Genomic DNA, 24,827 nt, shown 5'->3' with positions numbered 1-24,827 from the left:
AACTTCAAAATAATTTAGCGTCAAGACTAACTTCACTAACAATAGGTAAACTTCAGCATTATGTGTTGGCTTTCTATGAGTGATTCTGAGACAGCTTAAATCCCTTCAGTGATAAGTATACTCATATACAAGGAGCAGACATCTCTTACCAGAATGGCCTGATCCGAGAGTGTCTGTGTTTCGTTAATAGAATCTATTATTCGAAGGAAACGAGGTGTATCCTGAACGAAAGACGGTAGGTTAGATGGTATTTTAGATAAATGATGATTTAGAAATGTTGATAGCGACTCAGTAGGTGTATTGTTGTTAGATACTACAGGCTTGCCCGGGATTTGCGCGATAAGCAGTTCAGATTCATAAGGTGTCCATGGATGAACCGCTTATCGCGCAAATCCCGGGCAGGCCTATAGTATCTAACAATACATATTAAATGCGAAGCATTTCTTAGCGAACCTTTGGCACTTTGAGCGTTTCTATCTACGTATCTATCTATCTATCTATCTAGCCGCCTACGTCTGGGTGCTCTCATGGTCGCCTCCTTAACACAGTGTAGACCAAAATTTGCATGGGAGGGTAAGAGGGCTTGAAGAATATGGTTGTCAAGTCATGACATGAATAATGGGAAAATCCTGTCGCGTACGTCGTTAAACCCTTTCCACTATACACGTGTGGCACATACCCGTTTGCCACAGGCCGCGCTGTACGGGTATGCGCCGCAGGTGATTGACAGTTTATATCTACCCAGGAACGGTGAGAACAGAGATTGGTAACTTAAATGCGAGAGCATTAAGAAAAACTAACATCGGCAGCGTTGACTTGCCGAATGGAAAGAATGAGAATTAGGATCCCAGCAGGAATCGAACCCAAGCATTCTGCGTGGCAATCAGGTATTCTACCACTGAGCCACGCCAGGTCTATAAACTGGTTTGGAAAAACAGCCTACGCAGGCGTAATAGCGGTGCAACGTCAATTGTGGTTGTGGTGCTTGCTATCTCATTTTGCAAGAAAGCAATGAGCACTACATGATACTCCTACGATGTGTACTCCTACGATACAGGTGTCATATCAAATTAATGTCTGTGGTTCTAGTGTTGGCTCTCCTTTTACAGCAGTCTAATAAACATTACATTTGTATTCCTATGATTCAGCAAGCTATATTGAAGCATTGCCTCGACCCAGGAGGAATACATTAACGATAGTTACATATCAGATTCACATCACCGCACCGTAAAGTGCACTTCGTCCGCCAGAATGACGCAGTGTCCTCTTCATTTCTTACGAGGCTGGGCGATGGCCTCAGGCTGACCGAGGATGATGCCAGATTGGTTGGCAGCCGCTTTGTAGACTAGGCAACGTAGGCCAGATACGCCCAGCTAGTCTACGAATACGACAAGCGCCATCCACTGATGTTGGTCTACGTAGCACTATCCAGACCTACCAGCCTCGACGGCCTATACCTCACCAACGCGAAGGGTGGCTTCAAGTTCCGACATGTCGCCGGCTCTATCGACTCACAATTTGTCGACAATGACCGAGGCATCCACGAATTCCAACAGCTCTACTATACCACATACTTAAAGGAGTCCTGACACAAAAATTTTCGCCCCGCGTTTTTTTGCTGCAATGTGTTGCTGGGGGCCTGTTAGTCATAACACGGCACATCGTTTGCTGCAGCGCGCGACAGATAATTAATTACAAGCTCCTCATTACCGACACAGCCTCAGTTTCGGTTTGACAGAGCTCTTAAAACGACAAGCCGCCGGGTGCAACCATCACCACCTAGCGAGTGAAACGCTCGGTCACGTGAGCACACAGAACAGTGACGCATTTCCGCGTGGCCTGTCGTCGTCGGGCTCATTGTCGTCTGATGGCGACGATTTTCTTGCGACGGGGATGGAATGAATTTTCGACGTGGCGAATCACTTCAGGTTTGACCCGCTGGCGAGGAGCGATTCGTCGGGAAGCGCGTCAAAACAGAAATGGCGGCTACGACGTCATCATAACTTGTACCGGCTGAAACGATTACGTAGGGGAAGTAGGGGGGTCACCTCAGGTCACCTCCGAGGGTGTCAATGCACCAGGTGCGGCCTATAATGCTGGATCGCGCTCGCGAACTTCAAAATTCATATAAAATACCTTCCAAGCTTTATTCGCTGTCGATATTTTGCAGATGGTACATGCACGTACACGGGAATCGATCCAGCAGGCTATCTCGGCCGCGAAAGTTTGTGTCAGTACCCCTTTAACTACACATGGACCCCTCGTCGCCGCGATCACGCCCCTTATCCTAAAACACGTCATGACCAGATGCTGGTGCTCACTGATCACGGTGATGATGACCTTGCTCAAGAACAGTCAGGAGCTTCTTCCACACATGCACACGGGTTCGTGAAACGTGCGTGCGTTCTCCATCATAAGGGTCAAGTATAAGCACTACATATCAGTTTACCGCTTGTGGTGTTGGTAATCCGCATATAGTGCTGTGGTGTTGTGGTGTTGGTTGCCGTTGGCAGCGTTACCCAACCGTAAACAACTGGTATATATAACACATATGCGGCTCTTCAACATATATGTGTGGGTATAAAATTTATACAAATCTTTAGCGTCATTTTGTGACGTGTCGCTCAGTAAAAAAATTACGCCACAGTCACACCCTCGAAGACCAGCGCCAGCTGGTAGCGAGGGCTGTCGACGCGGCGAAAGCCTATGGTTTCCTGGAATGGGGAGACCACCCCAAAGACGATGCCTAAATGAAAACAAAAATAAAGATGTTTATTCTCTCTCTTTCACCTTCCCGCCGCATGCTTCGCATAACATAGACTCCCACGGTACGTGGGATCTGCAGAATTTTTTTTAAATGCGAAGCGTTTCTTAGCGAACCCAAGGCACTTTGAGCGTTTCTATCTATCTATCTATCTATCTATCTATCTATCTATCTATCTATCTATCTATCTATCTATCTATCCGCGTACGTCTGGGTGCTCTCGTGATCGCCTCCTTAACTAGGTGTAGACAAAAGAAATTGTAGTGACTTAGCTCGGCTATGCCAGGATATACGTAGCATCAAAGGTTCAGCTGATTATTCTTAGCTTTCCAGATTGTCTAGGATTATTAGCCTTCTTCTGTTCATTCTTCGTACGCTGAACCGCTAATTACCAGGCAACTACGCCGGGATCCGATGAGATAAGCTTCTCGGCTCTTCTGCGCCGTTGAGCAGCATTTGCGCTCTTACCCACCTGCAAACGCCAGAGAGAGGCGCTATCAAGCGGCTCCAGCGCAGTGTCAGACGGCGACTGCACAGCGAAGGCGAATAGCTGCGCGCGTGCTGGCGCCAGTGTGTCTGCCATGGCTACGACGTCAATCCTCTCGAATGCGCAGACCAGCAGCGGCGAGTCGCGCGCGGCGGTGGCGGAGTCTGCGCGCGCGCCGGCGCCAGTGTGTCTGCCGCGGCTACGACACCACTCCTCCCGAACGCGCAGACCAGCAGCGGCGAGCCGCGCGCGGCGGTAGCGGAGAGCACGTGAGATGCCGGCTCCGGTGAGCCAGCTGTGTGACATCATGATCCTCGCGCATGCGCGGCACGTGCGGCTCATGAGGATCCACGCGAAATCGGCTCCGGCTAGGCAAGTGTAGCTAACGCTACAAAATTACACCATGATGATGATGCAAACTTTATTGGGGTCCAGAGAAGACGCAGGGGAGACCCCGCGCCACCATCTCCCACTAAAGGGAACCATGTGGGGATGCGAAGCATCGCATGGGTCGACTTAAAGTTCCGTTCATCACGGGTGGAGCACACCATGAATTCACTGTAGTTGCTGTTGCTGTTACTCGTCCCGAACTCTTGTTGGAGCACGCCACGCGGGTTTATCGCGCGTCTGCAGAATCGCCTTCCCCGACGTCATCACGTGATTGCCGAGTGTAAGGAGGAGAGGCCACAGCGTCTCACCCAGCCCCTTACACAGGCCCGAACGCGCTAGCGCGTGCCAGCGCATTCTGACAAGGATACAACGCGTTGGTTCATCGCGCGTCTGCAGAATCTCGTTCCCCGACGCCATCACGATTGCTGAGAAAGTGTAAGGGGGAGAGGCCACAGCTGTTGTACCCAGCCCCTTACACAGGCCCGAACGCGCTAGCGCGTGCCAGCACACATGGTTTTGTCTGCGTTACGCCAAGCTAGGATAGCATACGGCAGCCAGGGCCCCTAAAGTGCTCTGCACGTATCATCATCAAGGCGGTCGAAGAACACGAGGAAGAAGACTTCTCCTTGGCTCGAGCGCGCGCTCAGATGGCTATGCTAGGTGGTAGAAAGCGGACGGTCACCAATGGAACTACGGACACAGCCCCGAGCAAAAGCTGCTTCGCCTCTAAAAATTGGTATGGGAGGTTCGACGGATATGACTGTCCGGTCATGGCATGACTAACGTGAAATCCTATTACATATGTCGTGAAACACTTTCCTCCAGACACGTGTGGCACATACCCGCTTACCACGGGCCGCGGTATACGGTATGCGCCACAGATGCTTGACAGTTCACGTCTACCCAGGAACGGCGTGAACAGACATTGGTAATTTAAATGCGACAGAGTGAAGAAAAAAAAATCACGCCATATCCACGAAGTGAAGGCATCTTCAAAAGTGAGCTTAGTGAACAAAGGCACAAACGAAAAAAGTACAGGACATAAGGCAACGAGCGCGAACTACAACTGGTTTATTGTCTCAAAAGACGTAGCCCCAAGAAAGGGGTGTCAAACGAGCGTTTCGTTTGTGTCCGTGTTCACTGCGTACTTTCTCGTTTGTATCTATGTTCACCAAGAGCACTTTTGAAGATGAATCAACACCAACTAGCCCACCTTATAGCTCTCCTCGATGATTGAGGAGCTGGCTCGGAGATAATCGGGTAAACCGTGAATGCTCCGTAGAATTCCTCTACTGTCATATAAAGACGTGACACGTTGTTGTAGTAGCGATTGTGGTGAGGTTTTCGTCGAACCAAAAGCGGTCGCACACCTTGCAGCTGTGGCCGAACGTGTGGTCGAGGAAATCGCGCGTCGGCGCCACCTTCATGTAGTGACCGCTTTCGGCGCTTGGCCGCTGCATCCCGCGCCCATACCTCTTCGAGGTTCTCTTGCCGCCGCTTCCGCGCTGCTTCGGCTTCGCGGGCTTGTATCTCGGGGTCCGCACGACGCTGACGTCTCTCTGCGGCCTCGCGAGCTCTCACCTCAGGGTCTTGGCGGCGAGCACGCGCTGCTGCTGCCTTGAGAGCTCTCCGCTCCGCCGCCTAGTCTTCTTCGTTCATGTTATTAGTATCGAAGCGCACGGACTGACGACTGTCGAGAGGAAGCGCGCAGTTGTGGCCCTCTAGCGGTCTCCTACCAAACTAGAGCACGCGCCGGAGTGGAGCGAGCGCCGCATGCTTACAGTTGGCTATGCTATATGTGATTTTGCCTGCGTTATTATCATCATGAAGGTGCTCGAAGAGGCAGAAGGCTTCTCTTTCGCGCGAGCGTGCGCATGCTACAGTTGGCTATGCTATATGTGGTTTTGCCTGCGTTAATATCATCATCAAGGCGCTCGAAGAACAACAGGAAGAATACTTCTCTTCCGCGCGAGCTGCGCGCGAGGGGGCGCATGCTACAGTTGGCTATGCTATATGTGGTTTTGTCTGCGTTAATATCGTCTTCAAGACGCTCGAAGAACAAGAGGAAGAAGACCTCTTTCGCGCGAGCTGCGCCTGTAGCGGTCGCCTCTGGAACTAAGGTTACGGTTGCGGCGCGGGAATTCGCCCCAGCTTAAGAACCTGGCGAGCCAGCTTCTAAAACCGCATCGGCAGCGTTGATCCGACGAATGACAGAATAAAAATTAGGCTGCCAGCAGGAATCGGACCCAATCACTCTGCGTGGCAGTCAGGTATTCTTCCACAGAGCAACGACGGGTCTAGACACTGCTTTGGAAAAACACCTTATGCAAGCGTAATATCGGTGCAACGTCAATTGTGGTTGTTGTGCTGGCTATTCAATTTTATAACAAAGCAATAAACACTGCACATGTACTCCTACGATACACGCGTCAGGTCAGGTTAACGTCAATTGTGGTTCCGCTTTTATAGCAGTCTAATAAACGTTACATTTGTATTCCTTGATTCAGCAAGCTATATTCAAGCGCTGCTCGACCTCGGAGGAATACGCTAACAAAAATTACGTATGATATTCACATCATCGCACCGTAAAGAACATTTTGTTTCGATAATACTGACGCATGTGCTCTAACGTGAGTGCTGACGTTACGTCAGACCATAAGTTACGCTTTAAACGCCACTGTTGTAAACGTGCCTGGTAAGTCGATGATGTCACGCAACTACTACACTTACAAAAACACGTCTGTCCATGTCGTAAAGCATTACTCAAAGGCAGATATTTGGCGCTGTTGATGCGACATATTCATATTGTAAAGTGCAGAACTGAAATGACAAGAACGGGACATGTGTGGATGTGTGTGTGGTACTCCCTGTCCCGTTCTTGTCATTTCTGTTCTGTGCTTTACAATATGGACATTACTCAAAGCCAGATGCAGCATAAAAGAACTCGTTGACCGCTTTGCATGAGACCGATTCCCGCCAGGCGTGGAATCTGCCAAATCTTTTTATCCACTTTAATATCTTTCCATTTACGTCATAATTACTACACTACAGTTAAAAACTACAAATAATGACTCTCTTGGCTTCATTGCTTGTTGGTTTCATTACGTTGTGCCTGACAAAGAAACGTGCCCTTGATTCATTCCCTTTTTCGTTCGATATATGGTACCTCGTTTTTGTGTGAATAAAGACTTCAGTCACGAGTCAGCGCTTGCGTTACATCGTTCTTCTACTGGTGTCCTTACTGTTTAGTTCGCACTGTGAGTAAAGGTGCAGATGCATTTTTTTTCACTCATTTACCACAGAACACACATAAGGACAATGGTCCATGTGTGTCACATAAAGAAGTTGAGCTCAAGTTTCAAGATTCACATATTAATTTAGCACCCACAGTTAAGTGTCTTGGCGTTGTTTTCAAGGAACACATGTCATGGGATCCTCACGTAGAGGCTATGGCAACCAAATTAGCTCGAGTTGCCGGTATATTGTGTAAGGTGCGTTATTCACCTCCGAGAAATGTGAAGCTTCTCATTTACAACTCTATATTTATGTCAGTTTTAAGTTACTGCTACCTAGTGTGGGGTACTACAACTGCTTCGAACATGAGTAAATTACACATAATACAAAAAAAGCCGTTCGAGCCATTGCGAATGCTTCGAACGAAAGTCATTCAGAACCACTTTTCCGTGAGTTGCATTTGGTTTCACTTCCAAATTTCTATGAACGTATCCTCATTAAACGCTATGAATCAGACCTCAGAAAAAAATACCAATCCCTTAAAAGCATCGCCTACTTGTCACTTAACGTAAATGCACCTGACACCAGATTTCGCGAAATGTGGGAGGTTCCGCGTTGCAAAACCACGTATGGGGAACAAAGATTGTGCATACAGTTACCACGTCTCCTAAATAGATAAGCTTTGTAGCATGCGCATCATATCGGCTTCAGTTTTCGCGCTTCGTACCTTTTTCTTTTCTTTGCTCTTTTTCTTTTTTTTTCTCCCAGATATTGTTTTAGGTGCAGAATTTTTGCACGTAAAGCTTAGCTTGTACAATTTCTTTAGGTTATTGACTTCATTCAACACTTCCTGTATGATGACTACACTTTCACTTTTGTCAAAACGTTGTATTGTTAATTGGGAATAATTTCATTTTGTACATTGTTATTTTTTTGTTTTACTGCACTGCTGCACTGCAATATGCTACTTGCTATGTGAATTCTTAGATTTCATTGTTATGCTGTCTGTAAAAGGCTATGGTCAGTGGACGCTTTCAAGCCCATTTTAGAGGCTTTTTGTCCACTGCCCACAACATCACTGTACGTTGTAACTTGATGTTGAAAATAAACTGAAACTGAAAACGGACACGGCGCTGTCCGTTTTCCTTCTATTGTCCTCATGTGTGTTGCTCTGTAAACGAGTGAAAAAATGAATCCCAACCAACTGGCCCAACTTGCCGTTTTGCTGCAAGGTGCAGATGTACCGACTCGTCCAATCAGCTACTGTACTGGAGTTCAACCTGTTTTGGTAGTGCCTCCTTCTTTTTTCACAATTTTCGTACTTTGTCTCTAGCACGTCACAACTGGAGCCTCTGGCTATTCGTGGCAACACAGAAGATGAAAATAGTGGTGAAATAACGAGCTCGGCCTCTCAAAGTGTCCGCTTGTTCCGTTGACTGCGAAAATTAGTCAACATCGCGGCTCGCATCACTACTTCAGTACAAATGCGCGAAAGAAGAAGACACGGACAAGAGAAAAGAAGAAGACACACCCACTGTGTCTTCTCCTCCGTTATACGAAGGCATTGGACTAGGCTAGCTGTCCGTGTCTTTTTTTTTTTTTTTTTGCGCAGTCGTACTGAAGACATGGATTACCAACTTGCCCAAAATTCTGCTCTCATTAAGCTCGCATCATGTCACCATTTTTCTCGTCTATGTTTCATGGCTACGTTTTTCCCATGGCCGTGTTTGAGCTACGGAGCAGTACACTGTTAGTCTGTCAACACGGTGTCCCTTCGTCACCGCAGCCGTCCTGCAGCACGAGCCTACAGGCAGTCAGTCTTTGATGCCCTGCTCCATTTCGATGCCCCTGTTTTGCTTCAGCTGCTCGTTGTAATCGTTGACGATGGCTCGGTATCGCTCGGCCTGGCTGCCGTCCTTCCTCACCCCGTGTCCCCTGGCGTACATTAGAGCCACGTTGGAGCAAGCCTGCATGTTCTTCAGATCGCAGGCGCGCACGGCGAACTCGAAGGCACGCCGCATATCGCGCGGCAGCTCCTCTCTTCCGGTGATGTAAAGAGAGCTGGCGAAGTAGCAGCCGTCGGCCGAGCCCATGTCGCACGCCTTGGAGAAGAAAGCGAGTCCCTTAGACACGTCCTGTTCCAACCCGCTGTCCGGACTGGTGAGGCCGAGGCCCACGCCGAAGCACGCCTTCGCGTAACCCGCCTCGCAGCCAAGGTGGTAGTAGCGTTGTGCCTCGACCTTGTCCATCGCGCTGCCTGTGAGTAAATGTACATCATACACACTATTAGATTGCGCCTCATTTATTTATTTATTTCAGACATACTGCTAATCCCAATGGGGATTTTTGCAGGAAGGGCATACATACAATAAAGGAAAGAAGTGGAAATACTAAGGGCTCGTTTTTCTTTGTTATACACAATATTAATGAGCACTAACAGACAGTAATGCCAAGGAAAGTATAGGCAATGTTATTAGTAGTAAATGTAGGGTAAATGTTGAAGAAAGAAAAGTGGACGAAAAGATAACTTGCCGCGGGCAGGGACCGAACCTGCGACCTTCGAATAACACGTCCGATGCTCTACCAACTGAGCTACCGCGGCGGCCATCCCCCCATCCACTTTATAGGGTATGTGTGTGCATTTAAACGTGGGAGCGTCAGTCAGCGCCGCCAGTAGCCATGACGGCGAGTGTGGAACACTCTTTTTTCTGCCTGTCACCTTCTTTCCTTCATTCATAGCAAGGGTCTCGTTCTGGCAGACTTCATGCCTTCAGATAGTATGCAAGGGATTATTGGTCAGCTGCCATCTCGTAAAAAAGATCACGTGCTACGTGACGCCAACAGGCAGAAAAAGAACGACCAAGAAGTGATCTTATGAATTTTTTTAGGTATTTTGAGTATTTAATATTGATAACAAAAAAAAGAGGACACTTCATCATCGTCCCGTCAAAATGGCGTGCAATCGCAAGAGGAGCACGGTGTGGACGTTGTTCACGGAAGATTCGAAAACGAAGACTGTGAAGTGTGATAAATGTGGTAAGCAGCACTCGAAGCCACCAATGGAAACTCCTAAGATATCATTTGCAGCACGCCCACGTTATTAACGTGCCAAAGAGTCATCCTCTGACAATGCTGAAGACCCGTTCCTGAAGACACGGTTCCCTATAAGTTATCTTTTACAGCAAAAGCTGCTATGCGGTCATAATGGCAGTGGGGTAGTTGTCCGCCGCCGCCGATGTCCACAACCGTTATCGCACGAAATAAGAAAAATGAAATAAATAAAAAAATATCCAGGATCGGATGGAATTTGAACCTTGGACCTCTGCGTGGCCGTCGAGTATTCTACCACACAGCCACGCCTGTGCCTGACACTCCCTCGCGAAAAGACTCTATACAGGCGTCATGTCGAGCAAGGAATCGCGTTAACCTATGTAATTTAGCGCAGCAAAAGAGTAAAATAACAACCAGACATCACATAATGCTAATTGCGTAACGAGTGTGTGGTTTAAAGCTTTTCGCCCACTGCAAAGTGCTCAGTGATAATTCATCGTCATCAGCCACATGCAGCATCAACAAAGTACACATAACGCCTCACAGACGTGTAGCGGGTACCTCGCTTATCCGCATAAAAACGAGGAATGGCATAGTGGGTGCTTCCCTACTTCACAAAAATTATGATTTACAGCGTATTTGATACCATATTAGACGCCCCAAGAGAGTTTGGAACGGGCTCTAGAAAGGCTGTCTTCGAGCTCTCGCTGTGACGTGCTGCGCGATGTGCGCAGGCCTGGCGTTTTTTCACATATCCCTTTTCTATTTCTTTTTTTCAAAAATTCTACTGTCGCACGTTCGTGGCCAATCCCCGTGGTGGGTTGAGCCATTCTTCCGGGAACCAACCAACCAACCAACGAATCCGCCTCTTCAGGTATAAGTTACAAGTATCTCGCTATTTAGCCAACAGCCACCTACCTTTGTATAACTTATCTTGAAATCAAGTCGCTTTCAGTTACGTTTCAAAAGGCTGGATTGTTGGTAATTTATATTTGCTCGAAAAGCTGGGTCTCCTTCACAGGGACCTCATCCTTGGTCCCTGTGTTTCAGCGCTATGGCTTCATTGAATGAAAGCAGAAAGACGGTGCATCAACACTCAACAGTGAAATTCGTTCTTTTCTGTAAATTCCAGACGTGCGAGCGCATCGTCTTATTGCTAATCTTGTTCGTGGTCGTTTTCGGCGTAGCGTTGTTTCATCGCGTTGCCACACAAACTCAGCTCTCCTTGCCTTTGATAATCCAGTGGTTTTCGTCACCTGCAGTGTCTATTAAACCTCAGCTTTTGAATTGGATAAAAACCCGCAGGAAACATGAACCACGGAGAAAGAACACGACAGGACAGGCTGGCACTTACAACTGATCACAGAATGCTTGAAACGCAAACTTGTACCCGCCGGCAACCACCTTCGCGCGTACGTGAAGCAGCCATGCGTCATACAAAACAAAACAAATATCTTAGCAAGTTATCACGGCGTCTAGAAAGGCCATCTCCTTAGTAGACAGGTGCACTGACGTGTCATCGGCTGTTACTGTCATCACAGCCACGCACGAACCGATGCAAATTCCATTTTTCTGCAGATATGGTCTGTTGTTCCACCGAATAAATGTTGGTGATAGGTAAAAACACAGCAATTCTAAAAACCTTTCAGTTGAAACACCTGTTCCATGTGAAAATATAACGGCGCCATAACTGTCAATACATTCTTCGACATAGTGGAGACGGTCGCTGAGTGGAATGAAATACTAATACAAAGCCTTAATATCTGCTGAGCAGGCTTTTATGCCCCTTTTAGGCACTTTTTGTGAATGGCTTCCATAATTTCTCTGGTGGCCTGATCCGTATGAGCAAAAATGATACTGTATTTGTAAATATCGCTGTACACCCATGTTCAACCTAACTGTCCAGCCAGATGTGAATAAGGACTGCCTTCGAGTGAGCGTTAATTTTGCATTACAATAATTTTATATTCAAAGAGCGGCCCATTTGGCCTATGTAAACGTGGCCACATGAGAAATGTAGCTGCTAAACAACACGCATTCTGCACAGAATTAACGAGGACAAGCGTTTTACCTTTTGTAGTGAAAGAAAACGACGACGAAGTACACGAACAAGCAAGCAAGCCTTCTCGAATCAATAAGCGATACGGCGGCGGTTCCTTCAACATCGACGTCAATAATATTTTGCGGCGAAACACATGGAGGCCTTGGGCACTTCAACTTGCATACAGCTCTTGCCTCCGGAACTGCAGCAATCAGTTTCCTTCCTGTGTAGCTGAGCGGCGATGCATGGGTGACACAGAGCGTCGTCGAGGAGATGGTGATCGGCGACTGGAGCAGGGTGGTCGATTATCAGCGGAGTACCTGGGTGGTGTGCGTGACAACAAGGGGTCAGGCGTGGCCACGGTGTCGAAGAAAGAAGGTGGGCATCGGCGGCAGTGGCGAGCGACGTGTCCATCGACACGACAGGCGAAGCAGATGGGCCGGTTGTTCGGCGTTCGCCACGCGTCGTGGTGGTGGGAAAACGAAGCCAAGGGCCCCGAGTAGTGAAGCGACGCAGAATTCGCGGTGGGCGGCGAGGCAGGGGTCGGCATTGCAGGTCGGGCATACGGCATAGGCTGCTGAGGGGGTCGAGCAGCAATAGCAACGGAAGTGAGCGGCGCAGTGACGGTGGTTGTTGGGGCATAGATGGTAGGACCTCGGCAATTTGGGTCCGAATGACGTGCTTAAGGTCACGGGCCAAAGTCTGCGCCGGCTCATTCATGGGAGGCAGTAGTAAAAGCTGACGCGCCATCACTTCACCGATACATTCCATGATAGTGGATAGCAGGGGCTGCTGATCGGCAGGGCGAACAGTAACGTGCAAGCTCAGTAGGGTGTCGGTGGTCGTGAGGGCCTGGCGTGCAATCGAGCGCTGCCTACGCAACTCATGGAAGCTCTGACACAATGAGACCAGTGCAGCTACTGGGGATTCCTTGTGAGCAGCATCTGAAAAGAATCGTCCTTGATGCCCTTCAGGATGTGCTTCATTTTTTCCTCTTCGCTCATGGTGGAGTTCACGCGGTTGGGGAGGTTCAGCACATCCTGAATGTAGCCTGTGAAGTTCTCGCCTCGTTGCTGTGCCCGTTGATGCAAGCGCTGCTCTGCCCGAAGCTTGCGAGCCGATGGCCGACCGAAGATGTCCGTAATGAAAGTCTTAAAGACGAACCAAGTGGGAATGTCACTCTCGTGGTTGTTATACCAATGTTGGACGATGTCCGCAAGGTAGAACTTGACGTAACCAAGCTTCATTTGGTCGTCCCATTTGTTGCTGGCACTGACATGTTCATATTTCGACAACCACTCTCCCACGTCTGAGTCACCTGAGCCGGTGAAGATGGGCGGATCTCGCTGGCGATACATGGCGCCGCAGGTGACGTGGACTGCCGAAGGTCCAAACTGGAGAGTGGCCTCTTCGACCATGTTGGTAATGTGGTCATGAACCGGGGGGAGTTTCCGGGAGGGAAGGTCCAGGTTGCTACTGGGAATCCGTGGATCTCCGCCAAATGTGATGCGGTTTATTGACGCGTCGTCAGGGAAAGTTGAGAGACGTAAGAGGTATCGGGCCAGTAACATGGAGGAAAGTCCGGGAGTATTCAGTGGGGCCACTTGCTGCTTTCAAGAAGGGTGCCCTCGTCTGGCTTTGGGTCCCACCGAATACTCCCAGATTTTTCTGCAAGTTACTGACCCGAAATCACGGCCCCTACCACATTCTTGCTCGGACTTCTCCCATCAATTACGAAGTCGAGCCCTTGACACCATCTCACGACTTGCGCCGTCGCCGCCGAGAAATCGTCCACATGTCTCGCATCAAGCCATATTATGACCCCACTATATTGCCACCGACTTAAGTCATCAGGATGGCTCCGCTATTCTCCGGGGACCAATGTGGTGAAGAGATGACGACAACAAAGTAGACGAGCAAGCAAGCAAGCCTCAGTGTTAATAGTAGCATGGGACACAAGCTCACGCTTGCCCGGATTTTGGCTGCTTGATGCCCGCCGCTCATCGACGCCCCTACTCTTGATGTCCATCGACTTTCCCTGATGACGCGTCAATAAACCACGCCCCACTTGCAACTTTTTTTATTCACGCCAGTCCTTTTTTCAACCAACTTCCTGTCAATTATTCCGCAAATGTTCGTTTTATTCGTGGCTGACAAGAGAACTTCAACGATGAATTTTTCTTCAATATTTTCTAACCGATGTGACAGTTTATGCGCATAAGAAATTACGACAATTTTACCTTTATCCGAGGTACTGAATTAGTCTGTATGGTTGGTGTCGTTATCTTTACACGTTTAATGAGCTTCTGCACCATTCATCCCTATAACACTTTTCAAGAACCCTGCACGTCGCATGGGCTAAAAATGTTGCAGGAACGTTCAACGTTGAAGTGCTCTTGTCAGCCCCGAATAAAATAAGGAACATTTGCGGAACAATTGAGAGGAAGTTGGTTGAAAGAAAGACAGCTGTGAATAAAAAAAGTTAGAAGGTAAAACACATGCCCTCGTTAGTTCCATGCAGAGTGCGTATTGTTTACCAGGTGCCTTTCTCATGTGGGCCCATTTACATAGTCCAAATGGGCCACTTTTTGAACATAAGATTATTAGAACACAAACGTTTACTCGAAGGCAATCCTTATTCACATCTGGCAAAACATTGTGCTGAACATATATGTACAGTGATTTTTAGATACAGTGTGTATTTTTGCTCATACGAATCAGGCTATCACAGAAATTATGGAAGCTTATTACATTCTAAAAAGGCACCAGTTGTGTAACCATGCCTTCAATAGCCTTGCATGACTGATAAATTTCTGTTTTGAATTGTTTATCACCTACATACAGATTGTTCTCCTCTTAGCAGGTTTGTCCACCCCTTGTCCATCCTCTGATGACTTTGTCAGCATGCGTTCACGCACTATAGGTCGTGTTTTAAAACATTGCTTTTGCGCTAATAAAGGTGGTTGTGAGACACTATTGTGCTCGTGTCCCTTTGCCTCTTTCCTCGTTCATTTGGCGCTGGACCATTCAACATGTTTAACCACGTCCAACTCATCCAAACGTCAGTTCTGCTCGATTCATGTCGGTTATTGACCAACAGAATGCTATCTCGTGTGTGACGTGTGTCACACACTACTGCAAGATTTGGCAGAGAAGTGTCTGCTTTCCGCAGGATGTATTTTTTCACCAAGCGCGAAGGGTGGCTCAAGACCCATTTATGCAATGAGGGTGCGAAAAGCCAGAGTGATCGGTGCAACACCTACCCTTGCCGACGAGCTTGTAATTGGCGTACTTGAAACAGCTCTTGCCGTGCTTGTAGTCATCACAGTTGTTTTTGTACACATTGCAGGCGCGCGCGAAGTCCTTCTTGATAGCCTCCAGATAGTCACCCAGGCGATGGCACCCTGCGCCAGCAACACCAGTCAGCGGAGCTGCGAGACACACTTGACACAACGCCGCGCGCCAATCCTTCCAATGTTCGACACAGGCGTTCTACTCTTCGCGTAGTCCATATCGTCAACTTCTGTTGTCGCATTTTGAGCCTACAATTTTTTTTTTATTTCTTCATCCCTCCTAACCCTCTCTCATTCCCGACTGCATCCTTTGGTGCACATTCAGTTGCTCGAGCTCCATGACTATATCTGTCGAACGCATTATGTGGCCTGTTCAGGTCAATTTTTTTTTTATTTCAAGCCTATTTGTTCTCCCAACCGTTATGCTGTCTTCCTGTGCATAAATGGAACGCCTATCATTTTCCGTTCCATCGCACGCTACGCAGTTTTTAACTTCTCGAGTTTCGTTGTGTTTCGAGTTTCTTCTCGAGTTTCTGCTCTACAGGTTGAATGAAGGAAGGGCTCGCCTCTTTGTTTGACACAACCTTAATGAAAACCAGCAGATAATGACACCAACGAAGGTACAGGGGACATTAGTTGTACTGCTTTAAGTGTATTGAAAAAATTGCAATATAGATGTGAAAAAAGTAAAGTGGACGAAAAGACAACTTGCCGCCGGCAGGGACCGAACCTGCGACCTTTGGATTACGCGTCCGATGCTCTTATTATATAGTTGCTATCACAGTAATACAAAAACATATAAAAAAATGTGCACATTCAAACGAACCATCACATGCACAGTGTGGACAGCAAATTTCGTTCTGAAATAGTCCGAAGAAAGAGCTCATGCGTACATGTCCTGGCATAGCTAGGTGTTAGTGAATCGGACCAATGGTGCAAGTGTGCCTTGTGGCTTACATACAGTGCGCAGTCAAGGGCACACGTCTGGTTCATCAGATTATGTAAAAATGTAAGCGGCATTTCTGTCTTGGTTGGGGAAAGGGAAAACTGTTAGCAAACTTTCATTCACTCCAAACGTTCACATTTAGAATAAATAAAATAAATCAATTCTCTCTGTATCCTCACAAGTTTTTTAATATTGAGTCTAAGGAAAGCCACAAGGTAGTGTCCCAAATGAAGTTAATAGTTTGCGCTTTTTCCTATAGTGTCCTCACATATTCTTCACCTTAGTGTAATTGTGTCACACAGCGCATTTACAAGTAAATCAAAGTACATTTAAGATTCTAAAATATTTACTCTCACTTAACGCAACAAAAATATAACAAAATTACACGGACGTTTTGCCACCTATGCGGGTGGCATCCTCAGTATACACTGGCACCAACTGAGCGGAGGTCGCCCAGTCCACTGTTAGTCACATATGTCCCTGTAAATGTCCGGTAGGGGGCCGCGGTTGTTGTTGCAAGCCGATTGGTCGTGACAGATGAACCACGATTCCAGGAGTTTTCTTTGCCCCGACCTTTGTTCCCGAGCCAGCGTTTCGCCACCCGCATAGGTGGCGAAACGTCTATGTAATTTTGTTATATTTTTGTTGCGTTAAGTCGGAGTAAATATTTTAGAATCATGAACTTACCCGGCTTTTGGAACATTTTTTTCACATTTAAGAGCAAGACAAGAACTGTCAATTGCGGTATCATGCTTTTGCCCAGTTGCCGAGAACGGGGAGGGGACTGCTCTTTATTGAGAGACAGCGTATAAACGTTGGTTACAGAAAATGCCCGTCGTGCGGCACTCTGTGCCACATCTTGCTCTCAATAAAGAACAGTCCCCTCCCCGTTCTCGGCCTGGTCTGACCTACGCAGCAAGCGCTCCAGCGCGAAAGTTGGCGACACAACATTAATACTTGATGAAACTTGGGAACATTAAGCTGTCCCAGGCAACACAAGACACGGCATCCCAGGAATACCCAAAAAACATCAAAACATCCCCCATCCAAGCCTAAATGTCGAGAACACATCCCGTGGACGTGTTGTCCGGGATCATCCCAAAAAGAGTCATGGTTGACTCCTGTAAGGACATTAGTGTTTGAATTATAGTATCACCACTTCCTTGGTGCGATAAAGCTAAGTCTCTGGCCAATAGAAATTTGCATGCCGGTGTTTGCTTAATAGAATTTTCTCAATGTTATCACCGCGGTCCTGACACTTGCCGGTCACGAACGGCGCGCACATTATCAGCGTGACATAGCATTCTTGATAGGAAAGTGACGAGAGCTGGGTTTTCAAGAAAGGAAATGCAAGCAAGCCAGATGACAATTATTGTTGTGTGGCAGAAATACTCCCCAAATACTCGATTTTTCCTTAGAGTGCAAGAATAAATAAACAAATCAATAAATAAACGAGAGAAATGAAAAAGAAAAGTCACTAAACTGGCTAATGCACAGATTATCAAATTAGAGTGAACTACCACAGGTACTAAACACATAGTGCTCCGCGCTACCACCAAATACCAGGGAATACGGCTGACAACTGTTGCAGATTACCTCTCAGTGCATGAAAGAGAGCCGAGTGTGAGAGCAGCCCGATATAAGGGGATCCTGTGCCAAAGAGCAATGTAGTCGTACAACTAGTATGAGGTCGTGTGAGCGCTACAGAAGATGGTAGCAGTACAGGGCCTCACATACGCTAATAAAGTGCTCTGCCTCTCTGCTGGCATTCGGGAGTTTCTGGAAAGGCACCAAAGGGAAATAGGAGGGCTGGCACTGGGTGCACACAAACACACACTAGTGGAGGCAATCCAAGGCGAGATGGGTGGTCTTCCTTCACATCGAAAGAAGCAGTGGACAAGGCAAGTTACGAGAACTGGCTGTTCAGACTCTCAGAACAGAATATGGCACGCCAGATGCTAGCCCATACCATCTTCGCAAGCAGACCGACAAGGTGAACCAGACACACAGCGACGCTGCACCGGCGTTTCAGGCTACCGGTAGTGTGTTTGTAGCAGGCAACAGAGGACAAAACCGGTAGAGGGGGTGCGGCTCAAAGTTAGAGAAGTGGAAACGGCCACATGGCAGAACTCCACCGCAACAAAATCATCCCTCGAGACATACCGCGGCGAGAAGCTCGAAATAAGCATGGAAAACTTATACAACTCGAAGGGGAGTGCTTTGCTGGTGAAGGCGAGGGCGGGTGTGCTGTGGACTCGTCTTTGGAGATCGCGATTCACAGAGGGACTCGTGACAACACTCCCTCTGTGGAGGCTCGGATGAAACGCTCGGGCATGTGGTCCTCGAGTGCAGTGGGGGTCTCCCGCCAGTCGGCCCATTGCACTTGGCTTCAAGGTGAAAGACGAGGAAGGACTGTGGCAGGTGGTGGAGGTGACAAGGAGGCGCCTTCATTTTTTTGGAAGGGGTTCAGATTTCAGGGTTGGCTTTACGGAGGATGCACTGAATTTAACTGTCAAGCAATTCAAACATGACGTTCAAAGGCTAAGCCTCGAGGGAGGGGAACTAGCAAAGGATGTCTCCCCCAGTCTGAACGCAAGGGGCATCAGGACCCCACTCTCACCCCAATGACTTACGGCACCGATAATTCCCTGTTTAAGGGACAAATGCATGCCCATTGCCGCCGATGTGACAATCTTCTCTTTTTCACCAGAATCCAACATCTTTTTCCGAGCGGTAGTCAATTTCTTTAATTGCCATGCACCTCCTATTTGTTAATGTCGACATACAATTTCACGTTATGAACACCACATCTCCAGCAGTGAGTGGCACTTGGAGAGCATGGGCGACCGTCGCGTAAATCTGAGCCAATAAGCGGCGCAGAAGCGGGACTGGTCTAGCTGGTACATATTCCTTAGGCACCACAAGAAAACACGGACAGTCCTTGATGCCGTGTTTTCTAGTCATGCGTTCCTTTTCTAAGAAGTAAGAGGGACTTGTACGTTGGCGGTGCGAGCCATCACCTAGCGAGATTGATCGCCACCTCGAGTCGCTCTTCAGCATAATTATTGGTAGTAATACTCTGTCGCACAACTTCCGTATAAATGTTCATTTACATCTCCGCATGCTGCTGTCCCACATGATGAGGATTATAGGCCTAGCGCACTGCAGCTTTGAACCGAACAGGCAGCGCCACCAGACGCCCGCGGCGGAAAAGTTGGGATTGTCGTTTGTTGCTCCCGGGCCCACAGTCACAATAGGAACACATGGTTCCTCACCGAACGGAAGAAAAAACACAGGCGTGAGCAGGGTGGTGGGGGGTCCCCTAGTCACTTGGGGGGGGGGGGGGCACAAAGTCTGCCTCATACATTCACTTAATAGGGAGGGGGGGTGCTGCGATGGACCTTCGTTTGCCGTCCCCCCACCCCCTGAATGGGAACCCTGCGCACGCCTATGCGTAAAAACGTCGCAGAAGTCCGGTACATTTTGGTACTTCTGCGTGCATGGCTGGCACAACAGCTGTAGGAACACCGTTTGGAAGCAACTAGCTTTAAAATTCTGCGGGTTACCACAGAAGTCGGACGAAAATGAAAGACAACTCTACCGCAGCTGTGCGGCGCATAAGCAACGCCTTGAATTCTGTTCATAAGTGTCCTCACTCTCTCACGCTTTTTTTTCCACCTTTTACTATTTATTTTAAATGTACACCAGAGTTGCCAGTTCCACTTATAATAAGCGGATTTGGGCTTCTTTTTTCACGGAGTCGCTTGTAGAATTTTCCAGTCGTTTGTCGCACTTTTGGGGCTTGTTCGTGTTTTTCCTGCAAATATAGTTATTTTACTGCTCCTCACGTTCACTAATAGACCTTTTGTCGATGACTTTTTGTAGCTGAGTGTTGTAATCAAACATACGCTGGAGTATTCGACAAACATTATTTATGCACTGGCGAACATGCATTGAGAAGAGTGGAGACTACCCTGAGACTATGTTAAAGAGTAAATGTGCTTTCTCTCATAGTTGCGATATATTCGTTGAACCAAATAATTACTTTTTTTTTTACCTTCTCTTCCTATTTGAGCGACTTCTTATTGTAATAAAGAATATTTTGAAGAATGAGAAAATTGATTAAACTTCCGCTTTTTTTGGGCCTCTTCGCAAAAGTCGCGCCGCTTTTCTGGGCTTTTGGGATGATTATTTGTTTGTTAGCTCTGCAGCATCTGGCAACTCTGATGTATACACAAACTTACAAGATCACAAAGGAATAGGAAGACAGCAGGCTCACAACGGCCACCTAGAGGGGCAATGTGCTTGTCTGCGTCTTCTGCTCTGACGCGTGATTTCTTGCCAGCCAGAACGGCGAGCAGGGGTAGCCGGTGCGGAAACAGACACACATTTGTAGCGTCCTCTTCGCTGGGAAAGAAATGAGTTTTATATGGCCCAGCACATGTGAAGCACTGAAAAATCAAAAGCTCACCTCCACTCGTACGTCATAGTCCACGGTTTTCAATTGCACTCTGCATTTCCCAATAATGTTGGACGATTCCATCGCGCACATCGATTCTTCTTTCAGACCACACACAGACCACTCGCGTGCAACTTCGTACTAGCGACGAACAACTCCTATTGAAACACATGTTATTGGAATTTCAATCCTACGGAAACCGCAGAACACACGATCGTCGCTTCTCGTCCTCACGTTCACGCGCGGGCTGGCATTGCGCTTTCCTAGCAGACGAGAACTAGTGACGAACTGATGGGGGCTTGCAGTCTGTAAACTGTCTGTAAAGTGTATGTGCGCGCACCTGTGAGTGTGTGTGCGTGCGCATTAGGAATATTGTGAGCGTGTTTGTGTGTGTGTGGGGGGGGGTGTCTACTGTTCCCCGTGTGGTGTCCAAGGGATGGGACAGAACTTGTTTCCGGCACAAAAAGCTGTGTTTTCTCTGCTTTTCTCCCCCCCCCCCCCCCCTTTTTTAAGTAGGGCTCGCAATAGACCTTTTTCAGGTACACGAGCACCACCAACGGGCGTGCAAGTGCTCATGGGAAAAGTGTGTACGTTGCAGCAGTCGCCGCACCGAGCGCGCGGGCCTCACGCTTTAGCTTTCCCCTTACGCCGTGCCAGCACTTGTCAGATTAAGTGAATGCGACAAGGTGTAACATATTACTGCGTAAATCAGTCGTGAACTTCTCCTGTGTTTAACTACGATGGCTTCTCTATGATTTCCATCTGCTTAGTGTTCCCGCATGCCACTGTCGGACCACCTGAGCGGTTCCAAAGCGTCGTTATTATTATTATTATTTTGGCGCCAGGATGCCCTACGGCATAAATTAAAGAAAAAGATATAACTTGGTTTCCCAGACGAATTTCGCAAGCGGTCATTACAATTCGTGAATTGTGGATCCATTCGAAATCAACGCCCACCGACACTGTTGACGAGCACAAGGTCAGGCTTTATAATATATAAAGATTGCGCGAGACAGTATGCGCTTAGCAAACTAAGATACATTGATTAGACAGTGTGCGCGTCGCTCGTACCGCAGGTAACAAAAGATACGCTTTTATCACCATTCGTTGACACTTACGGCAAATGTTATATTTTACAAACGCCGGTTGCGTTGTCGCGTGTTGCCTCACATGTGACTACACTATCGATATGTATGGTTGTGCTCGGGACCCATAGGAAATTACCTTTTTAAGGCCATAGCGACTAAGTGCAGTCACCAAGCGCAAGAGTATTCATAAATTCTCAAGCCAAAAACTGCCTCTGGCAATACGCTGCGTCTCGCTGAGATCAGTACATTACAAGTAATCATTGAATAAGCATGAGTTCGGTTAGATGGCCTACATCTACATCTTTTAGACGTAGGTTATTGTGGTGGTTCTTGGGCCTTCAGACATGAACAGCCAACTCAAGGACAAGAAAAACATATATGCACGTCACAAAATAACAATTACATACACTTTCACTATACCAAATAATACAATAGTTCTTCCTCAAGTCGTAACGTTACAGTCCCCAACCATGCACACGCGAGCTCTTGGCGCGTCCTCACAGTTGGACGTCACTCACGGTACCGTCGAAAGGCAACAACGCAGTCGGAAAAGGTGCACGAGCATGGTGTACGAGGGCGCACAAGCAGACCAGGCACTGCTCGCTCAGGAATGCGAAGGCCCACGCTCCGCCCGACGTAGTACCAAGGTCATGCCCTCAGCGGCTGGTTGTGCCGGACCCAAATCTGGAACAGGCTCAGCTGCTCGCCGCACACTCGTCCACCACAGGAGCAGCACCACAGGCCCGGTCCGGAGCACCCACTCGTCTCAGGGACACGCCAAGCTCGTCCCGGCTGTTCTGGAGGTACCAGCTCGGTCTGTTTGGTCCCTCAGGCCGAATGTACTGCTCTCTTGCAAGCTGGCCGCGTTCTTGCTCAGCCCAGCGACGTTCCAAAGCTCACGCGCTTCACGTTCGTCTCCCTCTCTCGCGCACTCCTTCATCTTCTTCAGTTCTGTTTTCTGCTTCGGTTATGGGTAACCATCTCTTACCACAGTTATCCTTGCGTTGCAGTAGCTACTGTCGCTGAACATTTAAAGAAGTTGGTTTTGTGATGTCCGAGCATGGTTGTAGAAATTAGATGGGAAAAAACGTGTCGTATAAGTATTCCTTACATTCATTGCCTATCTCACAGGCTAGGTAAGATTTGTGCCGCTGTGCAGAGAAAGAATGAGCGAGTAATAGACAAGATGTGGACCCACATTTGTTTCATAAAACACACCAACAAATTCACTGATCGCCGTACAGGTGTAGTGTATAAGGTTCCTTTTAGTTGCGGCCGCTTCCACGTAGGACAGACGGGCCGCTGTGTTAGAGATTATTGGAACATAAGAAATTGCTAACCGGAGGCTAACCTCCTAATCTTTCTTTACATTGCCAAGAAAGGAAGTGCACGTCGAAGTTCGATGAATGCGTACCGGCACAGGAATGAAGAAATGCGTTCAATGATTGAGGCATGGCATACTGATAGCAGTGATAGCGCATGCGTGATTTAATCGTCAATTAACTTGCATAAGAAGAAATCAAATGCCTTAAAGTTATCTAAAAAACGGTACGAAGGGGAAGATGGAAGCTTGCGATGAAAAAATCCATAAACAGGGGGAGAACCCACCCCATGTTTACGGATTTTTGAACAGTTATCTGTCATATAGACTCCCACACGTGCCGGATTGATAGGTTCGCCTATTGCACGGGCATGCGCAGATAAGATTTATTTTCTTTTCTTTTTTCGCCGTTGTGCGCCTTTGCAGTTGTTAATAGGCGTCTCTGGTGTCTTGACTTCTTCCTTGTGTCCGTGTCTGCACGCCCTGTCTTTTAGAAGGAATTCGGTGTTCGAGCTCATATTTAATACACCTTGATGATATCGGCACACGATAATACGCATCCTGCTTAACTGCTACATCCGATGCATATCCGCTCGGTAATAACGACACTGCACTGTGTTAATTCTGTCACATTTCATGCGTAGAGATACACCCAGATGCGTCCGGATGTGTGCAGCATTTACGGCGTAAGAATAGTCAAGAAGCAGCAACGTGTTCTTTTCGTTTCGTGGTCCCACCGATATCACGGCGCCAACGAGCAGCAGGCGAGCAAACAGCCGGCTCACTCGGCGTACACACTTTTCTCATAGTGCTCTGCGCGCCTGCGGGGTGCTCTGGGATTGTTTGAAAAAGGTCTATTCGGTTTTCAGCGAAAAGGACTGAGGGGGGTCTGTTTTTCTCGAATGGCTTGAGGCGAAAAGGGGACGAAGTTTTGTTGAATGCTTACGTTAACAAGAGTCGCTGCATGTTGGTTTTTCGGCTGTAGCTTTAAACGGCTGTAGTCTGAGAGGTTTTTCAAACAGGAAGGAAAACATAAACATAAGTTAGCACAGCGTATTTATATAAGCAGACAAAAGAAAAAGAACTACGGGTGCCGTTCTTGGAGAACAGCGGCCGCCGCAACCGTCGCCGCCCCCTTAAAACATGCAGACGGGCCTGTAGGCGACAATCCTAACAGTGCGCCGCTGGCCCGACAGAGGGCGAGAGCAGCAGCGCCACCATACCAGCTCTCGAGGTCTATAGCATTTATCAGAAATGGGCAACAATGAAGCAAGGTCAGAGATTCTAAGCGGAAGATTGTTAATACGGCATTTCGCAATTCACGCAGATTTCAGTGACATTCTTTGTTTCCCCAGAAGGAACCAACGATGCAACACACGCTGGCATCCACTCACCGTCCGGCTTTTTCTCCTTGAAGCACTCGAAACGGTACTCAATGCCCAAGTTTTCAAGGAATTCTTTAACATCTTCCTCTTTTTGGAAATCGTAAGGCATTTAACTATGATTCGCCAACAAGTGACACTACAAGGGCAAGTTTATATCTGAAGCAGCGCGGGCAAATAAAACACGCTGCTTTCCGGCAGCACGTGAAAAAAGGAAAAGTTGGCGAAACCGGAAGCGTGTTATAGACAGATGATGCCACGACCGCACATGGAGGAAGGAAAGTACTGGGCTAGTTTTGGATTGCTGCATAGTCTGAGTGCTTTTTTTGTTGTGTCTTCGTGTGGTGGGCGCAAATTTTTCCACTGGATCG

The 24,827-nt window shown here is 47.8% G+C and overlaps 1 protein-coding gene and 1 non-coding gene across 2 annotated transcripts; both read right to left on the bottom strand.

The window, feature by feature from the left end:
* Positions 1–8,462: 8,462 nt before the first annotated feature.
* On the bottom strand, positions 8,463–24,696 carry LOC119406056 (cytochrome c oxidase assembly factor 7 homolog). Its single transcript, XM_037672901.2, has 3 exons — positions 24,469–24,696; positions 15,231–15,371; positions 8,463–9,132 (listed from the first exon to the last, which is right to left on the bottom strand). The coding sequence occupies exons 1-3, from the start codon at positions 24,566–24,568 to the stop codon at positions 8,690–8,692; spliced, it is 684 nt and encodes a 227-aa protein (XP_037528829.1). The 5' UTR covers positions 24,569–24,696; the 3' UTR covers positions 8,463–8,689.
* On the bottom strand, positions 9,405–9,477 carry Trnat-ugu (transfer RNA threonine (anticodon UGU)). Its single transcript has one exon. It is a non-coding gene; the product is annotated as a tRNA-Thr (tRNA).
* Positions 24,697–24,827: the final 131 nt, after the last annotated feature.

The sequence above is a fragment of the Rhipicephalus sanguineus genome, chromosome 9 (assembly GCF_013339695.2).
Source record: "Rhipicephalus sanguineus isolate Rsan-2018 chromosome 9, BIME_Rsan_1.4, whole genome shotgun sequence".
Taxonomy (NCBI): Eukaryota; Metazoa; Arthropoda; class Arachnida; order Ixodida; family Ixodidae; genus Rhipicephalus; species Rhipicephalus sanguineus.
The sequence above is the reverse complement of the archived record's forward strand: the minus strand, read 5'-3'. Positions and strand labels throughout refer to the sequence as shown.

What these genes read in the sequence shown, in the direction of transcription:
- LOC119406056 (XM_037672901.2), bottom strand. Translation starts at nt 24,568, where the DNA reads ATGCCTTACGATTTCCAAAAAGAGGAAGATGTTAAAGAATTCCTTGAA. An exon ending in CAAGGAGAAAAAGCCGGACG is followed by an intron (nt 15,372 to 24,468) that starts GTGAGTGGATGC and finishes TTGCTGGCGCAG; the next exon opens with GGTGCCATCGCCTGGGTGAC. An exon ending in TTACAAGCTCGTCGGCAAGG is followed by an intron (nt 9,133 to 15,230) that starts GTAGGTGTTGCA and finishes ATTTACTCACAG; the next exon opens with GCAGCGCGATGGACAAGGTC.